General features: G+C 56.1%; 1 protein-coding gene across 1 annotated transcript in view; it reads left to right on the forward strand.

Annotated features, from left to right (window-relative positions):
• Window positions 1-25,196, forward strand: part of DLL3 (delta like canonical Notch ligand 3) — a 293,693-nt gene that overhangs the window by 51,244 nt on the left and 217,253 nt on the right. Inside the window, exons 5-7 of the mRNA XM_032776246.2 lie at window positions 2,115-2,476; window positions 7,757-7,973; window positions 21,806-22,472. Coding sequence (XP_032632137.1) covers window positions 2,115-2,476; window positions 7,757-7,973; window positions 21,806-22,472 — 1,246 coding nt within the window. The remainder of the gene's footprint in view (window positions 1-2,114; window positions 2,477-7,756; window positions 7,974-21,805; window positions 22,473-25,196) is intronic.

The raw sequence follows: 25,196 nt of genomic DNA on the forward strand, positions 1-25,196 counted from the left end.
AATGGATGGTAGGCCATCAGGCCTAGTGGTTAGAGTCTGACTACCAGAGCCAAGGGCTGAGATTGAGTCGGAGTCAGCAGTCAGAGCTGAGGGTCAGACCTGGATTGCCAGGAGTCAGGAAAGGCAGGAGCGGGGCTGGGACAGGATGGGAACAAGGCTGGGGCAGGGCAGGATCTGGGCTGAGGCAGTGGAGGAGCAGAGCAGAAGCAAGGTTTAGAGAGACGGGCACAGGGAGGCAGGGGTGCCGTGGACATGTGTGGAGCAGCCAGTCCAGCGGGGGTGGGGGGTCTGTCCAGCAGCCTTGTTGGGGCATGAGAAGTACTGAGCAGGCGCAGCTAAGGGCCTTACTCCTGGCAGTACTCCCCCACGGCCCCCCCATGCGCCGCGCCCCCTCGTGCTGCCCCATGCACCGTGCCCCCACCATGCACTGCACCCCCCTAGTGTCCCCCACACGCCGCACCCCCCATACACTGCACTCCCCATATGCCCCCTCACGCGACACGCCCCCTCACGCTGCCCTCCCCCCACGCACTGCACTCCCCTAGTGCCCTCACACCATGCTACCTCAAGTCCCCATCACGTGCCATGCCCCCACACCCCACGGTCCCTTCATGCCCCCTCAAACACCTTTCACCCTGCCCCTCCACATGTGCTCCTCATGCCCCCCTGCTTCACCTCGGTCCTCCTGCTGCACCCGGCTCCCTCCATGCCCTCCAATGCGCCTCATTTCCCTGATGCCCCCCTCACTTTCCCCCCACAACTTGCTCCCCTGCCTCCTCACGCCCCCTTCTCACACGCCTTGTCCCCCTCACACAACTCACTCCCCTGCCCCCTTATGCCCCCTCTTCACATGCCTTGCCCCCTCACACTACCCCCATAACTCACCCCCTGCCCCCTCACACGCCTCACCCCTTCACATTCCCCTCACACATCTTGCTCCCCTGCCCCTCACACACTTTGCTCCCCTGCCTCCTCACACGCCTCACACCCTCACAGGCCTCACCTCCTTACAACCCCTTGCACACCTTGCTCCCCCGCCCCTCACACTCCCTCACATCCCTTGCCCCCTCACTCACCTTGCTTCCCTGCCCCCTCACACGCCTTGCCCCCCACACCCCCTTACACACATTGCTCCCCTGCCCCCATCACGCACCCCCTCACATGCCTCACCCTCTTACAATCCCTTGCACACCTTGCTCCCCCGCCCCCTCACACCACCTCACACACCGCCTCACATGCCTCGCCCCCTCACACTGCCTCACACACCTTGCTCCTCTGCCCCCTTACACACCTCGCCCCCTCACACACCTTGCTCCCCCGCCCCCTCACATGCCTCGCCCCCTCACACTTTGCTCCTCTGCCCCCCCACACACCGCCTCACATGCCTCGCCCCCTCACGACCCCTCACACACCTTGCTCCCCTGCCCACTCATGCCCCCCTCACATGCCTCGCCCCCTCATGCACCTTGCTCCTCTCGCACCTTGCCCCCCCAACACCCCACGCTACCCTCATGCCCCGGACACATTGTTCTCCTCACGCCCCCCAGTACACCTCACACCCCCTCCAGTTCCACCTTGTTCCACCCCCACCTCACACTCCTCGCTACCCCCACTCCTCGCCGGCCCTGTCAGGCATGGAGATCACCCTCCCCAAGTAGCCAGCGCCCCCTCCCCGTGCCCGCCATCAGTGCCTGCCTCCTGGCTTAGCTGCCCCCATCCTGCCCTGATCATCCTCGAAAGGCACCCCTCACCGCCCCCTGGAAATGGCCCCCTCATCTCCCGCTAAGCTGCCTTGCCCCCGAACTCCCTCCCCACTGCTTAGCCACCCCCACATCCAGCTCTATGGGGAAAGTGGGGGGAGACTGAATCAGGGAGTGGGTCAGGGCTGCCTCCTCTTCCCAGCCCCCTCCTTTTGTCCCAGGGAACAATGGATTGGGGGAGCAGATGGAGACAGGAGCCCCCCCCATGCTAAAATCTCCAGCCCCGTGGGGCCCTTTGAGGCAGGTGGGATGGTGGCAGGTGCCACTTGTAGTTAAAGACATTAAACCTGTACAGCAAACCCTGCTCCCCTCCACCCCCATCCCTCCCTCTCTCCCCTCTGTTCAACTCTCCAGCCATCTGCCTGCCGGGCTGCAGCGAGGGGCACGGCTACTGCGAGCGGCCCGGGGAATGCAAGTGCCGGATCGGCTGGCAGGGGCGCCTGTGCGACGAGTGCGTCCGCTACCCGGGCTGCCTGCACGGCACCTGCAGCCAGCCCTGGCAGTGCAACTGCCGGGAGGGCTGGGGCGGCCTCTTCTGCAACCAGGACCTCAACTACTGCACCAACCACCGGCCCTGCCAGAACGGCGCCACCTGCACCAACACGGGCCAGGGCAGCTATACCTGCAGCTGCCGGGCCGGCTTCACGGGCACCGGCTGCGAGACCGAGACCAACGAGTGCGACAGCAACCCCTGCAAGAGCGGCGGCAGCTGTGACGTCAGTATCACCCCTTCCCCGCCTCCTACTGCACCCCCTGACCCCACCCCACAGCACCCCCAACCCCTGCAAGAGCCGGCAGCTGTGACGTCAGTATTACCCCTTCCCTGTCCCCCCCTGCATCCCGAACCCCACTGCAACCCCCCCAACCCCTGCAACAGCGGCAACAGCTGTGACATCAGTATCACCCCTTCCTCGCTCTCCACTGTGACCCCAACCCCACAGCGACACCCCCCAACCCCTGCAAGAGCGGTGGCAGCTGTGACGTCAGTATCACCCTTTCCCCACTTCTGCACCCCACTGTGACCCCAACCCTATTGCAATGCCCCTAAGCCCTGCAAGAGTGGAAGTAGCTGCGATGTCAGTATCACCCCTGCCCTACTCCATGGCACCCCACCCTCATCCTGCTGTAGCCCCAGCACCCCACTGCGACCACCCTGGACTTCACAGCGCCCCAACCCCTTCAAGAATGAGGCAGCTGTGACATCAGTATCATCCCTCCCTCACCCCATGGCAACCCTCCACTCACTGCCCCACTCCACTAACCGCCCTGCACCACTGCAACCTGCCACTGCACCCCTCACTCCACTGAACCCCACCCCTGCAATCCTCCACTGCAACCCCCACTGACTACTCCCCACCCCACTAACCCCCCCACTGCACCTCCACCCCACTGGAACCCCCACCAACCCCCCCACCTCACTGCACCCCAGCTAGAATAGAGGCAGCCACAATGTCAGTATCGCCCCCACCCCAATGTACCCCCAACTTGCCCCTCCCCCACTGGATTGGCAGCAGCTGCAACATCCGCCTCCCTCTCCCCTCCCCCCCATTACCAGCACTGCAGGGGGGGTGGGGTAGCCATGCACAGCAGAGGACCTGGGGGCTGGACTCTGGGGGTGGGGGGGGGTGGTAGGGATGAGTGAACCTTAACCCCCCACCCCTGCAAATATGAGAAGCAGCAGCCCCATCCGTATAGTGCGCTAAATCCCCCCAGTGGGGGTCAGTTCTCCTTCCCCCAGCCCCGGGGTCCCTGCAGCCTGGAGGCTGTGGTGAGCTCCCTCTCGCGTGCAGGGGGCTGGATGAGGGGGTATCACCCCTCCGAAAATACCTGGGGCTGGGAGGATGGGATGGGGAGGGATTGGAGGCTGTGAAAATATTCCCCTCCATGCCCTGCAAAATAGCTGAGCTGCCCCATAGGCCCTCTATGCTGCCAGAGGAGCAGGCCCTTCCCGTAACTGGGCCCCCCGCAATGCAGCTGTCTCCAGTGGGTGTGGAGGTAACAGAGAGGCAGGGTGGCCTAGTGGTCAGAGTGCTGGCCTGGGAGAGGCAGGAGGGAGGAACAAGTGGGGGGAGTCCCAGCCTGGACCCTGGCACGCCTAGCCTGAGATTTGAAGCAGAGTGGAGGTGGGTTCTAGGTGGCAGCTGGCCTAGCTCCATAGGAGAAGGTTCTCACGCCTGCAGCGTGAAGGCAGGTGCTGGACAGAGGTAAAGGGTAGTCAGGGATTCCCTTTCCTTCCCCTCTCCCTGTGCTGATCTGCGGGGATACCTGAAAATACCTAGTCAGTGTCTGCCAGGGGGGCAGGGCAGCCTCCCCCATTCCTACACCTGCACAGGATCCACTGTCCCTCCTGCAAGCTCGAGGCAGACGTGCTCCAACCCCTGTTGGATGCCCTCCGAGCATCCTCCTGTGCTCGCAGAACTCCCAGAGCCGCTCCCACAGGACCACTTAGTGCCCAGCCCGGAGCTTTGGCTGTAGATCCGTCCATCAAACAGAGATTCGAATGACAGTGAGCTGAAACGGAGGAATCGATGCAGGGATCCCAGGATTCCCGAGAAAATCAAGTCCTAACACGTATACTAGAGTCTGTTCTTGCCTAAAAGATGCTCTCTTGCCTAATAAGTCCTGCTTCTCCCCCCAGCCCCCCCCCAAAGTCCTCCTCCCTGTGTTTTCCAGCCAGGATGACTGAGCCCCTCCTATTGTAATATCAAGCCTGGGGGCAGCTTGTCTGCTCCAATGTTGTTTCCCCTGTAAAACAGCCCCCTCTCCCCTCGCACTGTTCATCTCTTCCTGTTAATTTCCTCCTGAAGTCCCTGCAAATCAGGGCCACCCGGGGTGGGGGAGGGGGAGGCGGAGGCAAGAGGGGTAATTTGCCCAGAGCCCCGCAGGGGCCCCCATGAGAGTTTTTCAGGGGCTCTGGAGCAGGGTCCTTCACTCGCTCCGGGCGCCCTGGAAATCTCTCACAGGGCCCGGGTCCCCAGAGCTTCTTCCACTCCGGGTCGTCATCGGCCAGTCGGCGGCGGGGGGGTCCTTCTGCTCCGGGACCCACCCCCGAAGACCCACGGCGGGGCATCCTTCCGCTCTGGGACCCACCGCCGAAGTGCCAGGTCTTTGGGAATTTGGCAGTGGGGCCCCAGGCCCCCTGAATCCTCTGGGCGGCCCTGCTGCAAATACACCCTCATTGTAAGATACCCAAAGTTCAGACCCGGAGAGAGGTCTCTGTCTCCTCTCTGGTGGAACCAGCTCCTGGGTCTCCTACCTTTAATGACAAGGCTTTGAGACCAGGATTTCCAAGTGGTATCGAGATCTCCTTAGATAGTATCCCCATGTACATTTCACAAAGCTGATCACCGGCTGTGTGATGGACGCGGGCTTAAGTTAGAGAGTGACCCCTACAAACCCATGTTCCCCGCATCACAATGCCCCCTAGCACTGCCCTGGGGCATTGGGGTCAGCACTGACCATGAGGGGAGAGTGCCTCTAGTGAATCATCAGCCCAGCTTCCTGCTGTGCCCACTTTCCCCAATCCCCCGTGTCATTTGAGATCATAGCTGCCTCTCTGAGCCTCAGAGCCTCCAGCCTCTGTCTGGCAAGGGGGCCTCTATTATCAGGCCCATAGGAACTGCTGGACCGGATCAGACCAGGGGCCCATCTACCCTGGTATCCCGTCTTGATCAGCAGCCAGTCTCGGCCGTGTCGGACAAAGGTGCAAGACACCACTCTACTGGGCAATGAAGGGATAACCTGCCCGGAGGGGAAGTTGCTTCCTGACCTGGGTTATGCAGAGACTGGACAATATCCTGGAGCGTGCGGGTTTAACTCCCTTCCAAAGCACCTCTTTCAGATCAGTCTGGATAGGCCCATTCTCTGCACCAATAGCCAATCCTTGAGTTTGAATCCTGCCCAGATCTTGGCTTCCGTGATGACGCTAATCATGAGGCGGTGAGTTCCGCAGGCCAGTGGTGCCCTGTGTAACAATCTAGTCATCAGCTTTAAACATGCAGCCTTGCAGCTCTTGCGTATTGGAGCCAGAGTGAAGAGCAGCCCCCAATCTACCATCTCCATCCTTTCTCCAAGGAGGTCTTCATTCTAAACTACACCCCCCCAGCCTTCTCAGTCTCTCTTGTTCTTGGGTCTGTGCAGTGCACATCACGATGGGGTCCTGAGCCATGACTGGGGCTCCTAGGTGCTACCATAAGATACCTAATAACAATAAAATTGTACAGCACCTGACACAATGGGATCTGGGCCCGGACTGGGTCCAGAGGTGTCACTGCATCTCGGAAACACCCCTCCAAAATGACTGTGGCCAGGCGGGTGGAAAGAAGATTACCATAACACACCTAATAAATATTAGTGCACATCAGTAATGATCTCCTTGCCTATCTATGAAATCCCTCTGTGTGTCACTGCTATATTCCATGGTGTGACCTGAATGGAAAACAGTTAGCCCAAGCCAGAATGTCCTTGTATAACACACATTTGAATATTTTCTGCTATTTCCCATCTCACTCCTTCTGCCACATTAACGTTTTGCGTTTTCTGGCCACTGCTGCACATGGGAGACTTAAAAGCTGCATTTAAGACGAGGGCCCTGTCGCGTCAGGCGCTGCCCGGACACACAGTGACCGAGATCGGGGCCCCGTCGCACCAGGCGCCGACCAGACACACAGTGACCGAGATCGGGGCCCTGTCGCACCGGGCGCTGTCCAGACACACAGTGACCGAGATCAGGGCCCCATCACACCGGGCGCTGTCCAGACACACAGTGACTGAAATCGGGGCCCTGTCGCACCAGGTGCTGCCCAGACAGAGTGAGAGCCAACCCCTATCCTGAAGAGCACAGTTGAAATAGACAGCACAGAGAGAGGAAGAATTATTCTCCCTGTTTTACAGAAGGTAAACTGAGGCACAGAGGGGTTATCGATGGTAAGGGGGGACCTCTTTGGTCATCTAGTCTAGCCTCCTGCATCAACTCTGGCCACGGAGGACTGAGGCTAGCTCCACACACAGATTTTGTCCTGGTGTGACAATGCTAGTTAGGGGTACGGTTTCATTTGTTAACCTGATATAGTTATCCTGCGTCAACCCAGAGTGTGGAGTAGTTATAGCGGGTTAAATGTGCCTTATACCAGGGTAGCTTATTCCCCTTCCTGTTTGAGCATGAGCACCTTTATCCCAGCATAACTGCAGCCACTCTTGGGGTGGTACAGCTTTAACAAGGCTAAGTTACCTATTAGGTGTATTACGGTAGCACCTAGGCACCCCAGGCACGGAGCAGGACCCCACTGTGTCAGGCGCTGTACGTTTGTGTTGCTATTAGGTTTGCTCATTGGGGCAGGGGCTGTACTTAGGCAGAGCAAGGAGCCAGCCCCCACTCCAAAGAGCTGTCAAGGGAAGTCGTTCAGGCAGGACAATTTTTGTGCATTCACAAAGCTTTAAGACTCTGGTCCTCAGAGGTATTCAGGCGCCTAATTCCCATGGGAGTTAGGAGCCTGCGTACGTCTGAGGATGTGGGCCTCAAAGACCAGCCCAGGGAGTCTGCGGCAGAGCTGGGAATAGCACGGTGACCACCCGAAGATGTAGAAATGAGGTTGATGTAGTGACAGTGCTCAGGGGCATGAAAAAGCCACCGCTCTGCCCACCTCACCCCCTAGGATGCTTCCATCAGGCTAGCGGCAGCTGCTCGGGGAGGTGGTTTTCCTATCCCCTTCCCGTCGCTCTCGGCTGCGGCTGCACTGCACGGTTCCGCTGCATCGCTCCGCCACTGCCGGAGCTCTGCCAGGACAGCCCCCGTAGCATCAACAAGCTCCAAGCCCCAGTGCAGCGTCTTCCCCGGAAGAGCAGCTTTCTTCTCCTGACGAGGAGCCGGGATGTTCACAGCACCTGTCCGCACGAGCTCCCGGGATCCATTGGGTGCTCGTTCGGCCTCTCCTGCTGGTTACGGCTTTAAAACTAGAACCCGCTGCTTCTTTCTCTCTTCCTCCCTCTGGTCCCAGGATCTGGAGAACGACTACAAGTGCACCTGCCCCCAGGGGTTCTACGGGAAGAACTGCGAGATCAGCGCCATGACCTGCGCTGACGGGCCCTGCTTCAACGGAGGCACCTGTGCCGAGAAGCCCACGGGTGGCTACACTTGCCACTGCCCCTTGGGCTACCACGGCTCCAACTGTGAGAAGAAGATCGACCGGTGCACCAATAACCCGTGTCTGAACAGTAAGGGCCACGCTGCTTTCTTCTCTGGGTTCAGGGGTGAAGGCAGCATGCAGGCCTGGGAGGGATGCGGGGGGAACTGGTATTTGCTGGGTCGTCCTGCTCTCTTCTTCCCAAAGCTTCTGGGCGGGCAGTGACACAAAGCCGCTGGGTGGGTCTCACCTCACTTAAGCAGGGCCCAAGGGTTTGTTGCTGGAGAAGCCCTGGTCTGAATGAAAAGTGGGCTGGAATCTCTACGCCATCCCCTGATGTTTCCCAGGGCGGGCCCGAAAAATCCCTGAATGGAGCGGAACAAATCCTCTCTATGCAGATCCCCAAGATACTAGAATATGACTCTGCTCAAAGCAGAGACGTAGTTCAATTTCCTGCTTTGCCATTGATCCCCTGTGTGACACTGAGAATGTCACTTCGTCTGTGCCTCAGTTTCCCCATATGTAAAATGGGGTAATAATCCTTCCATTTGTCTATTTAGATTGTAAACTCTTAGGACATGGCCGTGTCTACATCGAGACCTATTCTGGGACAAGCCAGGCTTTGGATTTGAAGGGCTAGCGCTGTTCTGAAATAGCAGTTAAGGAGATTAGGGTGAGGTTTAGGGCAGCAGTTTCTTGGCACCCCACAGGATGTTGCGGGGGGCAGGGTTAGCCATCTCTCAGGCACACAGAGCAAGGGCCGTTCTCCCTCGGCGGGCTGAGTGCAGTGGTTCTCAGCCAAGGTACCCCCGGGGGTCTTCTGGGGTACGTCAACTTATCTGGAGATTGGCCTAATTTTACAATAAGCTACTTAAAAAGTGCTAGCGAGGTCAGTACAAATGACAATTTCATGCAGACGAATGGAGAAAGCCAACGATTCTCCAGTAGCAGCGCGCTGGGACGCTTTGGGAATTTGACGTCTGATTTTGCAGGCAAGTCGTTTTGAAATGAGGGGTAATTTGGGGGTGCACAAGACCAGTCAGACTCCTAAAAGGGGCCCCGTAGGCTGGAAAGGTGGCATGCAGTGCAGTAGGGTGGCTGACTTTTTCCTGCAAGGGTTCCTGAAAAAGGGGGGGGAAATGTCTTCTGCCAAAAATTCAGAAAAGAAAGAAACAAACAAAAACAAAAAAAGGGGCAGTTTTGGGGGGTGTTTCATTTGTTCTTTCCCCTTCTCCCCCCCGAAAAGTATTTGAAGGGAGCTCCGAAGCCCCCCACAATATCTCTCACATTGATAAATGGAAAAATCTGGTTGATGGAAAATTACAACCAGTTTCTCCTGATCCACCCCCCATTCCTGCCCACCTGGTCTATCTTTTCTGACATCTACATTAAGAGCTCTCTGGAGGGAGGACTGTATTTTGTGTGTCTGTACAGCACCTGACACAACTGGGGCCTGGTCCACGCCTGGGTGGGTGGGCCTGCCTCCACACTACTGTAATACTCCTAATAGCCATAAACAAATGCACAATGTCTAGTGCAATGAGGTCATGGCCCATGACTGAGTCTCCTAGATGCTACCAAATACACCTAATCACAATAAAAATGTACAGCACCTGACACAATGGGGTCCTGGTCCATGACTGAAGCTCCCAGCTGCTACTGTAGTACGTGTAATTACATCAGAAATGTACAGCGCCCAACACAATGGGGTCCTGAGCCACGACGGGCTCCTAAGTGCTACCGTAATACACCTAATAGCCATAAAATTTGCAGCCCTTGGCACAGTAGGGACCCTCCTTGACTGGGGCTCCTAAGTGCTCCCATCATAGAAGCAACAGCCCTACACCACATGCTGGAGAGGAGCCGCTCGATAGGCACTGTGATCTAGTAGGTAAAGCACTGAATTGGGCCTCTGGAGACCTAAGTTCTAGTCCTGCTTCTGCCATTGCCTTGCTGCGTGTCCTTGAGCAAGTCCCTTTCCTTGCTCCGTGCCTCAGTTTCCTCTCCCACAGCTCAGAGAATCCAAGGCCAGAAGGCATCCTTGTGATCATCTGTCACTGACCTCCTGTATAATCCAAGCGCTAAGACTGCTCTGAATTAGTTCTTAGAATCATAGAATATCAAGGTTGGAAGAGACCTCAGGAGGTATCTAGTCCAACCCCCCTGCTCAAAGCAGGACCAGTCCCAACTAAATCCTCCCAGCCAGGACTTTGTCAATCCTGACCTTAAAAACCTCTAAGGATGGAGATTCCACCACCTCCCTAGGGAACCCATCCAGTGCTTCACCACCCTCCTAGTGCAATAGTGTTTCCTAATATCCAACCTAGACCTCCCCCACTACAACTTGAGACCATTGCTCCTTGTTCTTCTTCGAGTGCTTGCTCATATCGATTCCAATTAGGTCTGCGTGCGCCGCATGCACGTTCGTCGGGAGATTTTTACCCTAGCAACGCTCGGTGGGTCGGCTGGACGCGCCCTAGAGTGGCGCCGCTATGGCGCTGGATATATACCCCTGCCAACCCAACCGCCTCTCAGTTCCTTCTTACCGCCCATGTCGGCCGTTGGAACAGTGGAGTGCGGTTGTACTGACCTCCACCTCCCTAGCTATTTGTAGTTCTCTAGTTATTTTTTTTGTGTGTATATAGTTTAGTTTAGTTTTAGCTAATTTTTATCATTCATAGTTAGTGTATAGTTAAGAGGGATTCAGGGATTAGCCCCTTCCCCGCACCCGGTGCCGGGGCCCATGCCCGGTTCACCGGGTTTCAAACTGTGCTTGGCCTGCCATAAGCTGATGCCGACAGGAAATCCACACGACTCCTGCCTTAAGTGCCTTGGGGAATCTCACCTAACAGATAAGTGTCACATTTGCAAGGCTTTTAAGCCGAGAACAACAAAAGAGCGGGACTCTCATGGAGGCAGCTCTTACCCCTCCGCCTTCGGCACTGAGCGCTGGTCAATTGGCGGGCAGAAGCGCCTCCTCGGCACCGGACCGCGCCGGTACTGCCAAGACCTCTCGGCACCGGCCGTCCCCAGCACCGAAGTCGACTCAGCACCGCTCCCTCTCCCCGAGGTCGAGAAAGCCTAAGACTCCTGCTGCTTCTATGCCACCTGCACCGCAGCCAGAGAGCTCGTCTAAGTCGGATCGCCCAGCACTGACACCTGCCACGGCACCGACGACGTCGGCACCGTTAATTCTGGTCCCACAAGGGCCGTCTAGTCCAGTGCGTGTCAGCTCCCCAGCACGAGCTGTGGTTCAGCTTACTATTCCATCCACGCCGGAGACGTTCTCAACGGCGAGGGATCTGATTGCCATGACAGAGTTAATGCTGCCTCAACCCCCGGCACCGCCGATGCAGGTAATACAGTCTATCGGCAAGTCTACCTTGATAAGACCATCCTCTGTCAGCACAGCAGAACATCACCATTCACGATCACGGTCCCGCAGACGTTCCAGGTCCTGTCGGCGCTCCCAGTCCCGACACCACTCGCAGTCCCGGTACCGTTCTCCTCCTCGGTACCGGTCGCACTCGCGGCACCGGTCGGTATCCCATTCGCCGGCCCGCTACTCTCAGCACTGTTCCAGCTCCCAGCATCGCTCCAGGCACCATGACTCCCGTATCTGCTCCCAACATCGAGCCTCGAGACCTCGGTCGACCTCCCGGCACCGCTCCAGTCACAGATCCTGATCTTGTTCCTGGTACTGGTATGCCTCCCGGTACCGGTCCCCAGTGCCGAGTAGAGCAAGGTTCGCTAGAGACAGAGAGACTGCTCAGGGCTTTTCGGCACCTCCATGGCCATCCAGACACGCATCAGTGTCGTCCCACACGGACAGCTCTTATGCTCAGTACCGCGATTCTGATGTGCCCACCAGAGTCTTCCAAGAGACCCAGGCCCAGGACCAAGGACCCCATCAGTGGTCTTTCTGGACACCTTGGGCGTACCACCAGGCCCAAGGCGTACCAGTAGTTCCGTCCCGCTCTGTCTCATCAGAGCACCGAGTGCCAGAGGCGACGGTTAGCCGTCCCCCTCCGACTGCTGTGGAAGAAGCCCCAGTTCACCCACCGGACTCCCAGGTTCCTCTGGAGCAGGAAATCGCCCAAGAGCAACAGGCCACCCAGGACCCGCTCGTCGCTGGCATCTCCTCTTCCTCTTCTCCAGATGAGGTGGTGGCAGGAACATCCTCCTCGGGCCCTCCTCCAATCGACCTGAGAGCCCATCAGGACCTCCTAAGGAGGGTAGCACTCAATATGAACCTCCAGGTGGAGGAGGTCCCGGAGGTAGAGGACCGGTAGTGGACATTCTATCGGTGGATGCCCCCACTAGAGTGGCCCTACCGTTTATTCGGACCATCCAGGCGAATGCCGATACTATATGGCAGTCCCCAGCCTCTATCCCTCCTGCGGCCAGGGGAGTCGAGCGAAAAATATATGGTGCCCTCTAAAGGGTACGAGTACTTGTATGTCCATCCCTCCCTGCTCACTAGTCGTCCAGTCCGTTAATGAGAGGGAATGCCATGGCCAGCAGGCGCCAGCCCCGAAATCGAAGAGGAGGCTAGGCGAATGGACCTACTTGGCCGCAAGTGTACTCGGCAGGGGCCCTACAGCTCCGGGTGGCAAATCAACAAGCCTTGCTTAGCCGCTATAATTATAACACCTGGGTGGCAGTGGGTAAGTTTACGGAGCTTCTCCCTCAAGACTCCCGCCGCAAGAGTTTCGCTGCCCTCTTGGAGGAAGGGAAAAAGGTGGCCAGAACTTCCCTCCAGGCCTTTTGGATGCAGCAGACTCAGCAGCCAGGACTCTGGCCTCGGGTGTTGCCATGAGGCGCATCTCATGGCTTCAGGTTTCAAACCTCGCACCGGAGCTGCAGTATACCATTCAGGACTTGCCCATTTTGATGGTAAAGGCTCTTCTTCTCGAAAAGACTGACCCCAGGCTGCAAAGCCTGAAGGACAACAGGTCATAATGCGCTCTCTCGGCATGCATACGCCGGTGACCCAATGCAGGCCTTTCCGTCCCCAGCCTCACTGCCCATACTCTGTGCCTAGACAAAGACAGGACTTTGGCAGGCAGCGCGGCTGAGGTGGTCGCAGACGACCGTCAGGACCCCAAGGGGCCAAAATCAAGGTCCCTCGAAACCGAAACCACCACTGGGACCAAAGACGAACTTTTGAAGGTGCGGCCCGAGGGCGGCGTACCAGTTACAGGCCAGGATCCCTCTCCTCCTCCCTTCTCCAACCGTCTCTCCTACTTCCTCCCGGCGTGGTCCCAGTTAACTTCAGATCGCTGGGTCCTACGCACGGTGGAGTATGGGTACCACCTCCAATTTATTTCAACCCTGCCCTCCCACCCTCCAACCCTGTCCCTCTTCAGGGACCCCTCTCACGAGCAATTCCTCTTACAAGAGTGCAGACGCTCCTCGCCATAGGAGCTATAGAGGAGGTACCGATGGACGAAAGGGGCAAGGGGTTTTACTCCCATTATTTCCTAATCCCAAGTCGAAGGGAGGTCTCAGACCTATCCTAGACCTGCGAGGACTCAACCAGTTTATGATAAAGTTGAAGTTCGCATGGTATCCCTGGGGACCATTATCCCATCCTTGGATCCTGGAGACTGGTATGCCGCCCTCGATATGAAGGACGCGTACTTTCACATCGCCATCTTTCCTCCGCACAGGAGATACCTCCGCTTTGTAGCCAACCGTCAGCACTTCCAGTTTACGGTCCTGCCGTTTGGCCTTTCTACAGCCCCAAGGGTATTTACAAAGTGTATGGCCGTAGTCGCCGCCTACCTCCGCCGACGTCGGATACACGTTTTTCCGTATCTGGACGATTGGCTCATCGAGGGCCTCCGAGACACAAGTCACTCAGCATGTGGGCATCGTCAAGGACCTATTCACACGTCTAGGCCTGATGATCAATATAGAAAAATCCACTCTGGTTCCCACGCAGAGGTTAGACTTCATAGGAGCTATCCTGGACTCCATCTAGCCAGAGCCTGCTTACCCACAGCCGCGGTTTCAGGCGATGGCAACAATCATCCGAGGTCTACAGAATTCCCGACGACCTCGGCTCGCACTTGTCTCGGTCTCCTGGGTCACATGGCTGCCTGCACGTTTGTAACCAAACACGCCAGGCTCCGCCTCCGTCCTCTCCAAGTTTGGCTCAACTCGGTATACCGCCCGGGCAGGGACCCAATAGACACGATAGTCACCATTCCCCGAGCACCCTAGGCTCCCTAGAATGGTGGCTAACTCCCTCCCTGGTGTGTGCAGGGATGCCGTTCCATCCGCCCCAACCCTCAATGTCCCTGACGACGGACGCGTCATCTCTCGGCTGGGGTGCTCACCTCGGTCACCTTCGTACTCAAGGCCTTTGGTCTTCTCAGGAGCTGGCATTACACATAAATGTCCGAGAACTGAGAGCAGTCCGCCTGGCGTGCCAGGCGTTCCAGCAACAGTTGCGAGGCCGTTGTGTCTCAGTGTTTACAGACAACACAACGGCCATGTACTACAAAAACAAACAGGGAGGGACACGGTCCTCCCCCTTTGTCAGGAGGCCATCCAACTCTGGGACTTTTGCATAGCCCACTCGATAGATCTGGTAGCGTCCTTTTCTCCCAGGTATTCGGAACACCTGGCGGATCGACTCAGCAGGTCTTTCCTGTCTCACGAGTGGTCGATCCACCCAGATGTTATGCATTCTGTTTTCCAGAAGTGGGGATTTCCCCACAGAACCTGTTTGCTTCCGCGAGAACAGGAAATGCCAGATGTTCTGCTCCTTCCAAGGTCTCTCCCCGGATCGATCTCGGACGCTTTCCTGATGCCGTGGAAGAGCCAGCTCCTTTATGCCTTCCCACCATTCCCGCTGGTTCACAAGGTCCTGCTGAAACTCCGCAGGGACAGAGCGCGCATCATCATGATCGCTCCAGCATGGCCCAGGCAGCACTGGTACACCACGTTGCTTGACCTGTTGATAGCCAACCCAATTACCCTGCCACTCCATCCAGACATCATAACTCAGGACCATGGCAGACTTCGACACCCGGACCTGCAGGCTCTTCACCTCATGGCATGGCTGCTGCGTGGCTAAACCAGTCCGAGTTATGTTGCTCTGCCTCAGTACAAGAAGTTCTCCTGGGTAGCAGGAAACCTTCCACCCGGTCAACGTATCTGGCCAAGTGAAAGCGTTTCTCCTGCTGGTGCGAAATGCTTAATCTTACTCCCACTGAGGTCTCGATCCCCTGTATTTTGGACTACCTCTGGTCTCTCAAACAGCAGGGCCTAGCAGTATCATCACTGAGGGTGCACTTGGCGGCCATCTCTACCTTCCACCCAGGCGAAGGTGGCCGTTCTGTGTTCTCACACCCTATGGTTTCGAGGTTCCTCAAGGGCTTGGAGCGCTTATACCCCCAAGTACACCGCCCAGCCCCGACCTGGGACCTCAACCTGGTTTTAACCAGACTTATGTCTCCCCCATTTGAGCCGTTAGCAACCTGCTCACTACTATACCTGTCGTGGAAGACAGCTTTCCTCGTAGCCATTACATCATTCAGACGAGTCTCTGAGCTTAGGGCTCTTACAGTGGATCCGCCATACACTGTGTTCCACAAGGATAAGGTGCAGTTGCGACCACACCCAGCATTCCTCCCTAAGGTGGTTTCGGCCTTTCATGTTAACCAGGACATCTTCCTCCAGGTCTTCTTCCTGAAGCCACACTCAACGCGATGGGAGCAACAATTGCACTCCCTGGACGTCCGTAGAGCACTCACATTTTATCTTGAGCGGACAAGACCCTTTTGTAAAACGCCCCAACTCTTTGTTGCGGTAGCAGACTGAATGAAAGGCCTACCTGTTTCCTCTCAGAGGATCTCATCTTCGGTGACGGCGTGCATCCGCACTTGTTATGATTTGGCTCATATTTCCCCAAGCCACATCACCGCACATTCTACCAGAGCTCAGGCTTCATCTGCCGCCTTCCTGGCTCGTGTACCTATCCAGGAGACATGTCGCAGCGACCTGGTCTCGGTCCACACCTTTGCTTTGCCATATGCTCTGGTCAACCAGGTCTAGAGATGCACGCAGCCTGTTGGCTTCAGCAGTTTTGCATTCCCTACATTCACTCCGACCCCACCGCTCAGGTACTAGGGGGAGTCACCTAAACTGGAATCGATATATGCAAGCACTGCTAGAAGAAGAGACGGTTACTGCACCTGTATGTTGTTCTTCGGAGATGTTTGCTCTACCATTCCAATCCCGCATCACTCACTGGGGAGTACCGCAAGAAGGAACTCATACGATCATTAGACTCATAGGTTCGAGAAGGACAATTGATCATCTAGTCTGACCTCTGCACAAGGTCAAGGCCACAACACCTACGTACACATTTCTAACAACCCTACATGACTGAGTATTGAAATCCAAAATTGTGATCTGAAGACTCAAGTCTGCGAGAAGCACAGCAAGCGACCATGCCCCACGCGTGCAGAGGAAGGCGAAAAACTCCAGGCCTCTGCAATCCGCCTGGAGGAAAATTCCTTCCGACCCCAAATATGCGATCAGCTAACCCTGAGCATGTGGGCAAGACTCACAGCTAGCCCCAAGAAGAATTCTCTGCAGTACCGTTCCCATCCCATCAACTCCCTCACAGACCATCGAGCAGACTTATCTGCCGATAATCCAAGATCAATTGCCCAAATAAACTATCCATTCAATACCCTCCATATACTTATCAAGCTTAATCTTAAAGCCAGATAAGTCTTTTCCCCCACTACTCCTCGGAAGCGTTCAGAACTTCTCTCCTAATGGTTAAGAAACTTGTCTAATTCAAGTCTAAACTTCCTAATATCCAGTTTGTACCCATTCTCACTTGTGCCTACTTAGTACTTAGCTTAAATATTCCTCTCCTCCCTAACGTTAATCCCTGATATATTTATATGAGCAAGCATATCCCGAGCTCTTTTGGCCAGGCTAACAAGCCAAGCTCTTGAGTCTCTTTCATAAGGCAGATTTCCATTCCTGGATCATCTAGTAGCCGTTCTAACCTGTTCGTTTGAATTCATCTTCTTAAACATGCACCAGAACTGCAACACAATATTCAGTGGGTCTCACAGGCGTATACGCACTAACACCTCCTTCTCTTGTGGATACCTCACCTGATGCCTACAACCGCATTTGCTTTTTACGCCATATCGCATTGGCGCTAAGTCATCCTGCTCATCAACCATCACCCCAAGGTCCTTCTCCTCCTCCGTCGCTTCCAAACTGATGCGTCCCACTATATCTAAAATTCTTATTATTGAATCCCTAAGTGCATGACCTTGCACTTTTCGCTGTATATTTATCCTATTCCTTTACTGAGAGGCGTTGGGTCGACAGGGTATGTATCCGGCACCTAGTGGCACACTCCAGGGCGCCTAGCGACCACCGAGTGTGCTAGGTAAAAATCTTCGATGAACATGCACATGGCGCGCACACCTATTGGAATGGATATGAGCAACACACTCGAGAAACACAGTTACAAAGGTGAGTAACCGTCTTTTCTGTCATCTGCCACCACTGAGAACAGCCGAGCTCCATCCTCTTTGGAGCCCCCTTCAGTAGTTGAAAGCAGCTTCGAATCCCCCTCACTTCTCTTCTGCAGACTAAACAATCCCAGTTCCTCAGCGTCCTCATATATCGTGTGCTCCAGCCCCTGATCATTTTCGTTGCCTCTGCTGGACTCTCTCCAATTTGTCCACATCCTTCTGTAGTGTGGGCCCAAAACTGGAAACAATACCAGATGTGCGCTCACCAAGTGCGAATGAGGGGAATGATCATGTCCTCGATCTGCTGCAGCTCTACTAAATACAGCCCGATATGCCATTGGCCTTCTTGGTAACAAGGGCCACTGCTGACTCATATCCAGCTTCTCGTCTACTGCAACTCCTAGGCCCTTTTCTGCAGAGCTGCTGCTTAGCCAGTCGATCCCCAGCCTGTAGCAGTGCACGAGATTCTTCTGTCCTAAGTGCAGGACCCTGCACTTGTCCTTGTTGAACCTCATCAGATTTCTGGTTTGAACTAGAGCAGATCTTCTAGGGGGAAAAAACATCCAGTCTCGATTGGCGTATGAGCTTGTGAGCTCTTTGGAGCAGGGGCTGTCTCTCTGTCTGTGCAGCGCCCGGCACAATGGGGCCTGCAGCTGGTGCTGGAATTCTGCTAGTAGGTTGAAGCTGAACCGCCCCAATAGGGAAGGATCGTTCCAAAAGTTATCACTGACCTTCTGAAAGGGGGGGGCTCAAAGAGGGTGAGGAAGCTTGCCAAAAAGGCCCTGAAATCTAACATGGCAAATGCTTAGATGGGAAGCTGCTTATACACACGGAGGAGAGTGCCAAGAGGCAAGCAAGCTGTGTGTCAAAGAGACACCATCCCCACCCCCAGGAGAGCTGAGAGCCACTCTGGGCTCTTCCTGGCTCTGGCGTGACTGGTAAGGTAAGGATCCAGCAAGTCAAATTGTGCCCTTGCTGGCGTACTCAATCCAGGACATCGATGGAGGTGTGGCACAGAAGGATGGTGGTAAGTTGCAGAGGGATCAGAGAAGAGCCATGAGAATGATCAAGGAATTGGGAAGCCTTCTAGTGAGAGGCTTAAGGAGCTCAATCTCTTTAGCTTAACAACGAGAAGGTTAAGAGGTGACTTGATCCCAGCCTACCCGTAGCCACTTGGGGAATAAGAATTTGATCCTGGGCTCGTCAGTCTAGCAGTGGAAGGTCGAACATGATCCAATGGCTGGAAGTTGAAGCTAGTCACGTTCAGGCTGGAAATGAGCTGTCAGTTTTTAACTGTGAGAGTGATTAACCATGAGAACACCTTGCCGAGAGGGGCGGCGAGTTCTTCATCACTGGCAATTTTTAAATCAAGGCTGGATTTTTGTTTGAAAAGACCTGGTCTAATTCAAACAGGAATTACTTCAGCAAAGTCCTATGGCCCTGTGCTACCCAGGGGAGCCAGATGATCACAATGGGCCCGTCTGGCCTTGACATCTGAGGCCCTGTGAATGAGAAGCACTGGACAGAGTTCTGTCTCCTGGGATGAGGGGCATGGCTGGCTGGGGAGGGGAGAGGCGTGGCCAGCAACTCTACATTACAACCAGGGCCGGCTTTACGCCGATTCACCCCATGCCCCAGAATCAGGCCCCGCGCCGAAGAGGGCCCCACGCCTAAGGGGGTCCCGCTCCGGGGGTCTTTGATGGCATTTCGGCAGCGGGGGGTCCTTGGGTGCTGCGGAAAACCTGGAGCGGACCCCCCCTGCCACCGATTATTCCAATCGGGCCCTGCAGATCATAAAGCCAGCCCTGGTTTACAACAGCCTTGGGGCTGCTCTGACTTCTGCTGGGATCAGCCAGCCCCAGGATCTGAAGCCGGGGGAGGGTGGGTTGTAAATAGAGCAGTATCCAGCCGTTCTTCTCCTTTTCCTCCTGCACTGTGCTCAGATGCAGCCCTGTGGTAGGGCTCAGTGTCTTAAAATCCTGCTCTCATGTACACCTAGGCATTGCACAGGGGTAACCAGGAGCAGCATTTGCCCCAGTGCTGGGAACAGGGCTAACCCTTCCTTTGGTGGTGCTGGTGATGATGAGACAACGAATCAGGAGCTGGACTAGAATCCAGCTAATCCAGCTACTAGGAATGAGACGTAGCAAAACCTCTGGGGGCTGAGAAGGGATCGATCTGGGACCCAAGCGGTTACGCCAGTGCCAAGCAGGACCCAGTGTGAAATGCTCTGGAGTTACAGTCCAAAGCAGGATCAGGCACCGGATCAGGATCTCCTAATAATCATAACCCGTAGCTCTTTCCGTCAGCTGATCTCAAAGCACTTTATAAAGAAGGTTGGTATCGTTGTCCTCGTTTTACAGATGGGGAAACCGAGGCACAGAGTGACCGCAAGAGGAACTGATTTGCCTCTCACCCAGCAAGCAGAGCTGGAACTAGAAGACAAGACTAGAGGCCCAGTCCAGATCTTGGGTCCCTAGGCCACACGACCATCTAATATTATAATTAGCTTTGCAGTAGCATCAGGGAGCCCCTATTGTGCTAGGCACTGTACGTTTTGATTGCTATTAGGTATATGCCTAGGGAGACCTCCTCGCAGTCATAGCCCGGAGCTCCATTGTGCCAGGCACTGTGCGTGTGCATTGCTGTTAGGTGCATTATGATAGAATCTAGGCACCCCAGTCATAGCCCAAGGCTCCATTGTGCCAGGTGCTGTATATTTTTATTGCTGTTGGGTGTATTATGGTAGTCCCTAGGTGCCCCAGGACCCCATTGTGCCAGGCGCTGTACAGACATGGAACAAAACACAGTCTCTTCCCTTAATCATGTTCTGCCCTGCGGTGAGCTGGGATCACAGGAATAATTACCTTTGCATTTCCAGCTCCCTGTCCCTTGTGTGGCTGAGGCAGCCGATGCCAGGGGAGATTTTTTTCATGGCTCCTGGGGGATGCCGTCCGGCTGTGACCTGCAGATCCCAGGAGGTTGTCTGACTGTGACTTGTGGATCCTGAGTCGGGGGTGGGGGATCTGGCTGCAACGAGTAGATCCTGGCGCTGTCTGGCTGTGGCCTGCGCGTCCCAGAGGGAGGGTGGGGAGTTCTCTGGCTGTATTCCACCCAAGGGGCACTCCATGCAGTCCTTTAGAAATAGAGGGGCTTGTATTACATCCCTGGTGCCTCGTTAACCAGTGAGACTCAGTGCTGGAGGATGCTGGGGCCAGATCCCCAAGAGATACGAAACAGTGTCGCTCCCATTGGAGTCACTGGGGCCAGATCCCCACCTGGTGTAAATCGGCATTGCTCAGTGGAGCTGTGCCAGTTTACATCAGCCGAGGGTCTGGCTAAGACAGTTCAGCGAGAGGCAGGGATGTGTTTGGTGGAGAACGATGCTGAAGGTTTTTGTGCTTTAGGGCACAATCGGGTCACTTTTCCGGGGTGGAGGGTGGGGTGCCAAGGGAGAGGTGAAGATTCCTCTTCTCCCACTGTGATGTTACAACCCAGGTAGGTGGCAGTGGGATGGATGGGAGCAGGGTTAGACCTTTCTGTGCAGCATCTGCCCTCGGTTACTTCCTGTGTCCTTACACTGCAGCTTCCCACTCCTTTGGGAAGGAGCAAACCCTCCCCTCAAAGCCAGGGAAGGGGCGGGCTGTTTGGCTGGGCGGAGTGTTGGTGGGTGAAGTGGGATCCTTCTCCTCCGGCTGGCTCAGATGGGGTGGCTGTTTGGCAGCGCGCTCAGTGCTCAGGACACCGATGAGCCAGAGCTCCCCTCCAGAGAGGGCAGATGGGGCAGGCTATGGAGGTGCAGAAGAAGGGAGGGCGGAAGCTCATACATGAAAATGGGAAATTTCAGCCTCTCTCGCTGCTCAGGCCAGGGACTCGGGACTCCTGGGTTCTATTCCCAGGCCTGCACCTGTGGGACCTTGGATGAGCCATTTACAGCTCTGCCTGTTCCCCTGGCTCTGATCGGGGAAAGCAGATCAGCTGAGATATTGGTCTAATATTTGTGTACTATGCCCAGACCACACAGGATCGTCAGCTCATCTAGTCTGGCCTCCTGTGGCCCCCCAGCATTGACCCCAATAGCTCTAGTGAGACTGAAGCATTTCAGGCCTCGGGAGGCTGAAGGCAGAGACCAGGAGAATCCGAGCTGCCCACAGTGTCTGTGGCCCTGCCGGGATGGGGAATAGTCCAGGTGGGCGGTGCCCTGACGGGCTGCACTCCATGTGCCAAGCGCAACAGGGCCCTGATCCGGATTGGAGCTAGAGGAGTCTGACCCTGGGGCATCCGTGGCGGAGTCCTGTCCCCGTGCCTTTGGCCCGTGTCTGTGCCCACCAAATCCACACCAGGCTCAGCTGGGGCCGGGCACCCCCCCGCATGCCTGACTCGCTCCATTGCTTCCTCCTAGGTGGCCTCTGCCTGGATCTGGGCCGCCGGGTGCTCTGCAAATGCAGACCGGGCTTCGCCGGCACCCGCTGCGAGCGCAACATTGATGACTGCGCCTGCAACCCCTGCGTCAATGGCGGCACCTGCCTGGACGGGCCCAACAGCTACACCTGCTCCTGCACCCTGGGCTACGGCGGCAAGGACTGCAGCGTGCGGGTGGACGCCTGCGGCTCCAGCCCCTGCCTCAACAGCGGCACCTGCTACACCCACTTCTCCGGCCACGTCTGTGAGTGCTCGGCTGGCTACATGGGCTCCAGCTGCGAGTTCAAGGTGCAGAGCCCCAGCCCGGCCAGCAGCCGGCGGCTGGCGGTCGATGACCCCTTCCCGATGGCCCTGGCCGTCTCCTTTGCCCTGGGGCTGGTGACCCTGGCCCTGGTGGCATGCGCCGCGCTGGCGGTGCTGCGGCAGGTGAGGCAGGGCCGCAAGACAGGGAAGGGCGCTGTGCGGAATGACCTGGACACCATCAACAACCTGAAGGAGAGGGAAGGTTTCCTCATTGCACCCGGGCGGTTCAAGGTGCCCAACAAAGAGCCCAAGTTTGGCAGCGATGGCCTCCGGGACAAGTTCAATTGCAAGCGGAAGCTGCTGGATCTCAGCGGGGACACTGCCTGCAAGAAGAAGCAGGAGAAGTAAGTGACTGGGACTCCTTTCCCTTGCATCTTGTGGGCCCAGCTCGCTTTCCCCAGGTCGGCGCTTGCGGGTTCTGTTTGCTGAAATCGGCGCTGCGCCTCCAGATTGGTGTGGTGCAGGTGCCGGCGAATAGCTGCAGATCGGTGGGTGCGGTGCGGTAGCTGGCAAGTCAGGGCATGATCTCTGAAATCAGCAGGTGGGGGGATTTCTGAACTCAGTGGAGGTGCTGCAGTCACTCGCAATTCAGGGGCGTGAGTTCTGAAATCAGTGCGCTTCAGTAGGTGCGTTGCAATCACTGGCAACTCAATGCGATTCAATGACATGTGCCGCAGTCACAGGCAATTTGGGGTGGATTTCCGAATATCTTCACAGACTTCAGTGTCGTTCGCCGTGCTGCAAAGCCTGGCTCTCAGAATTGCTGGGTGCTCCCAGCTCTAGTTGAAATAAAGGAGCGGTCCAGGTGTTTAGCTCCTCTGTTAATCAGGACCTTGCAGCCTGGGTCAAATTCAGCCCTGATGTAAGAGGGCACAGCTTCCACTGATGTCAATGAGAATTGCCCCAGGATGGAATCTTGCACCATGTCCCTGTGGCGTGCTCAGCTGGCATCAGTGCAGTGAATCAGGCACTGCAGATCTCCATGGAGTGTTCTCTGAAGTGTAGGGTGGCGATTCAGTATTTACACTGCCGGTCAGTGCAGATTTTGATTGCAGAGGGCTGATTTCATTGGCTATGCAATCAGTGCAATCAGTCTATTGCAATCAGTGTAGCTTGGCGACTCAGTGCAGCTCTCTATTGCAAGGCAGGACTCTGGACAGTGGGTGAAACCAGCCTCCTGCACCACAGTTATTGCAATTCAGTGCGGATCTCCATCGCAGTGGGCTGATTTCAGTGGATGTGCATCAACAGTGCACTGCAGTCAGTGGATTCGATCCGCTTTTATCAGCACACTGTTGCAACTCAGCGCGGATCTCGATCACAGGGGGCTGATTGCACTGCCTGTGCAATCAGGATGGCACTGCATTCAGTGGAATCACTCCACTGCATTTGAGATCTGCCCTGGCGTGCTGACTGCAGAGTCCTACTGATTGACCAGCCTGGGAATTCAGTCCCTTGAAATCGGCATGCACCAGTGCAGTCCTCCCCCGGTTGCAACTCTGCAGAGCTGCACAGCACGTTGCATTGCCTTCTTGTGCATGGGGGATCACCTGCAGAGTTTGCATCTGGGGCTGAGGGGTGTCCGTGCAGATGAGACGTTTGTAATGAACACGGGGGAATTTTGCCTGTCAAATTTTAGCAGCAGCGGAAGGCCTCAGCCTATGTAAAAACAGACGTCTCTGTATACAAATTATAACTGACATTTAGAAGAAGGCGAAGGGGGTTTTCCGTCTGTTGAAAGAGTGTGTCGAAATGGCCTTACTGCAGCTCTGTCTTAGGCAGCAGTATTAACGGGAAGAGCCGGGGGGAAAGCTGAATCTCAGGACGAACTGCTCGAAGCTGAGATCCGCTGGGCTGGGAATGGGCTTCGTAATGGATGGGGTGTGAGTGCGGTTTAAAATCAGGCTGGACAAAGGCTTGGAGAAGGCGCGGGCCAGAGGGACCCTGCACTTGCTAAGGGATGTGGATTGAAGGGGGCTTAAATATGCTTGTAGCCCAGGCTTAGTAGTTGACAGAAGTTAGAAACCCATCAAGTCACTGAGACCAGCTCTTGCTGCTCTGAGGGCCGCCCCATCACTCCTTGAGCACAAGGAGAATCCCCAGTAGCGGGATTGGGGTCTATGACACACAGCAGAGAGGTTCTGATTCCAGCCAGTCGAAGGCAGCAGCAGCAGCAGCAGTGTAAGCTGCATCCTTAGGTGTGTTTCAGCCCTGCCACCTACTGGATGCAATCGGAGCTGCCCTGCCGTGGGTCATAAACCCTCTACTGTGTGCAGAGCGTCTCTTTTAGGCCGAGCAGCGAGAAGGGGCAGGGGCAGAGCTGGGCTTGTGGAGCAGGAGGATCCGAGCTGTGTGCCTGTGACGGTCCAAGCGTGAAGCTTGGGTGCTCCCGTGAGGCTGTAGCCAGACAGGGGTTTACTTTGGCAGACTCGCTGGAATGACACGGCAGAGAAGAACAGTAGCATGTGTGCTCGTGTCTTGCCTGCGAATAGCAAGGAGGCAAGTCCCTTCCCGGTCACTGTGGCCAAACGACCCCAGCTCTTGCTAGCCTAGGAGTCCCCATTCATCCAGCAAGGGGAAGGCAGGCTGGCCTGGAACATCCATTTCCTGCCTCTGTGCTGCTCCAGGCAAAGCAGTGGCAGTCGTCCTGGGCCTCGGTTTACCTGCGGGATAGTCATGCTTCCCTGCCTCCTGGGGGCGCTGCGGTGCCCCATCCATCCATGCTGGCAGCTGTATCGTACCGAGAGAAATGTGAATCCTTGATCCTGACTCTTAGGGGCACTGGATCTAAACTGAGGGGCTCGATTGGGGTGTCTCCCCATAGGCCTCGGCCCCTCTCTGTGGGCTCTGAGCAGTAGGAGGGCCAAGCTCTATGGGCCTTTGCTCCTCTGGGAAAGGTTTGTTCAAAGCCAAGGTTTCTCTTCCACCTTGTTGCCCTGGTGTGTGTGGGGGGCGGGGGGAGGAGATTGCCACAGGGCTGCAACTCCATGTGCCTCCTCGGCAGTAGCCTGTGCCACTTGCGGTCGTAGCCGCATGCAATGCAGTGACAGAGGGAATTGCTGGGGCCA

This window comes from Chelonoidis abingdonii, chromosome 11, assembly GCF_003597395.2.
Source record: "Chelonoidis abingdonii isolate Lonesome George chromosome 11, CheloAbing_2.0, whole genome shotgun sequence".
Taxonomy (NCBI): domain Eukaryota; kingdom Metazoa; phylum Chordata; order Testudines; family Testudinidae; genus Chelonoidis; species Chelonoidis abingdonii.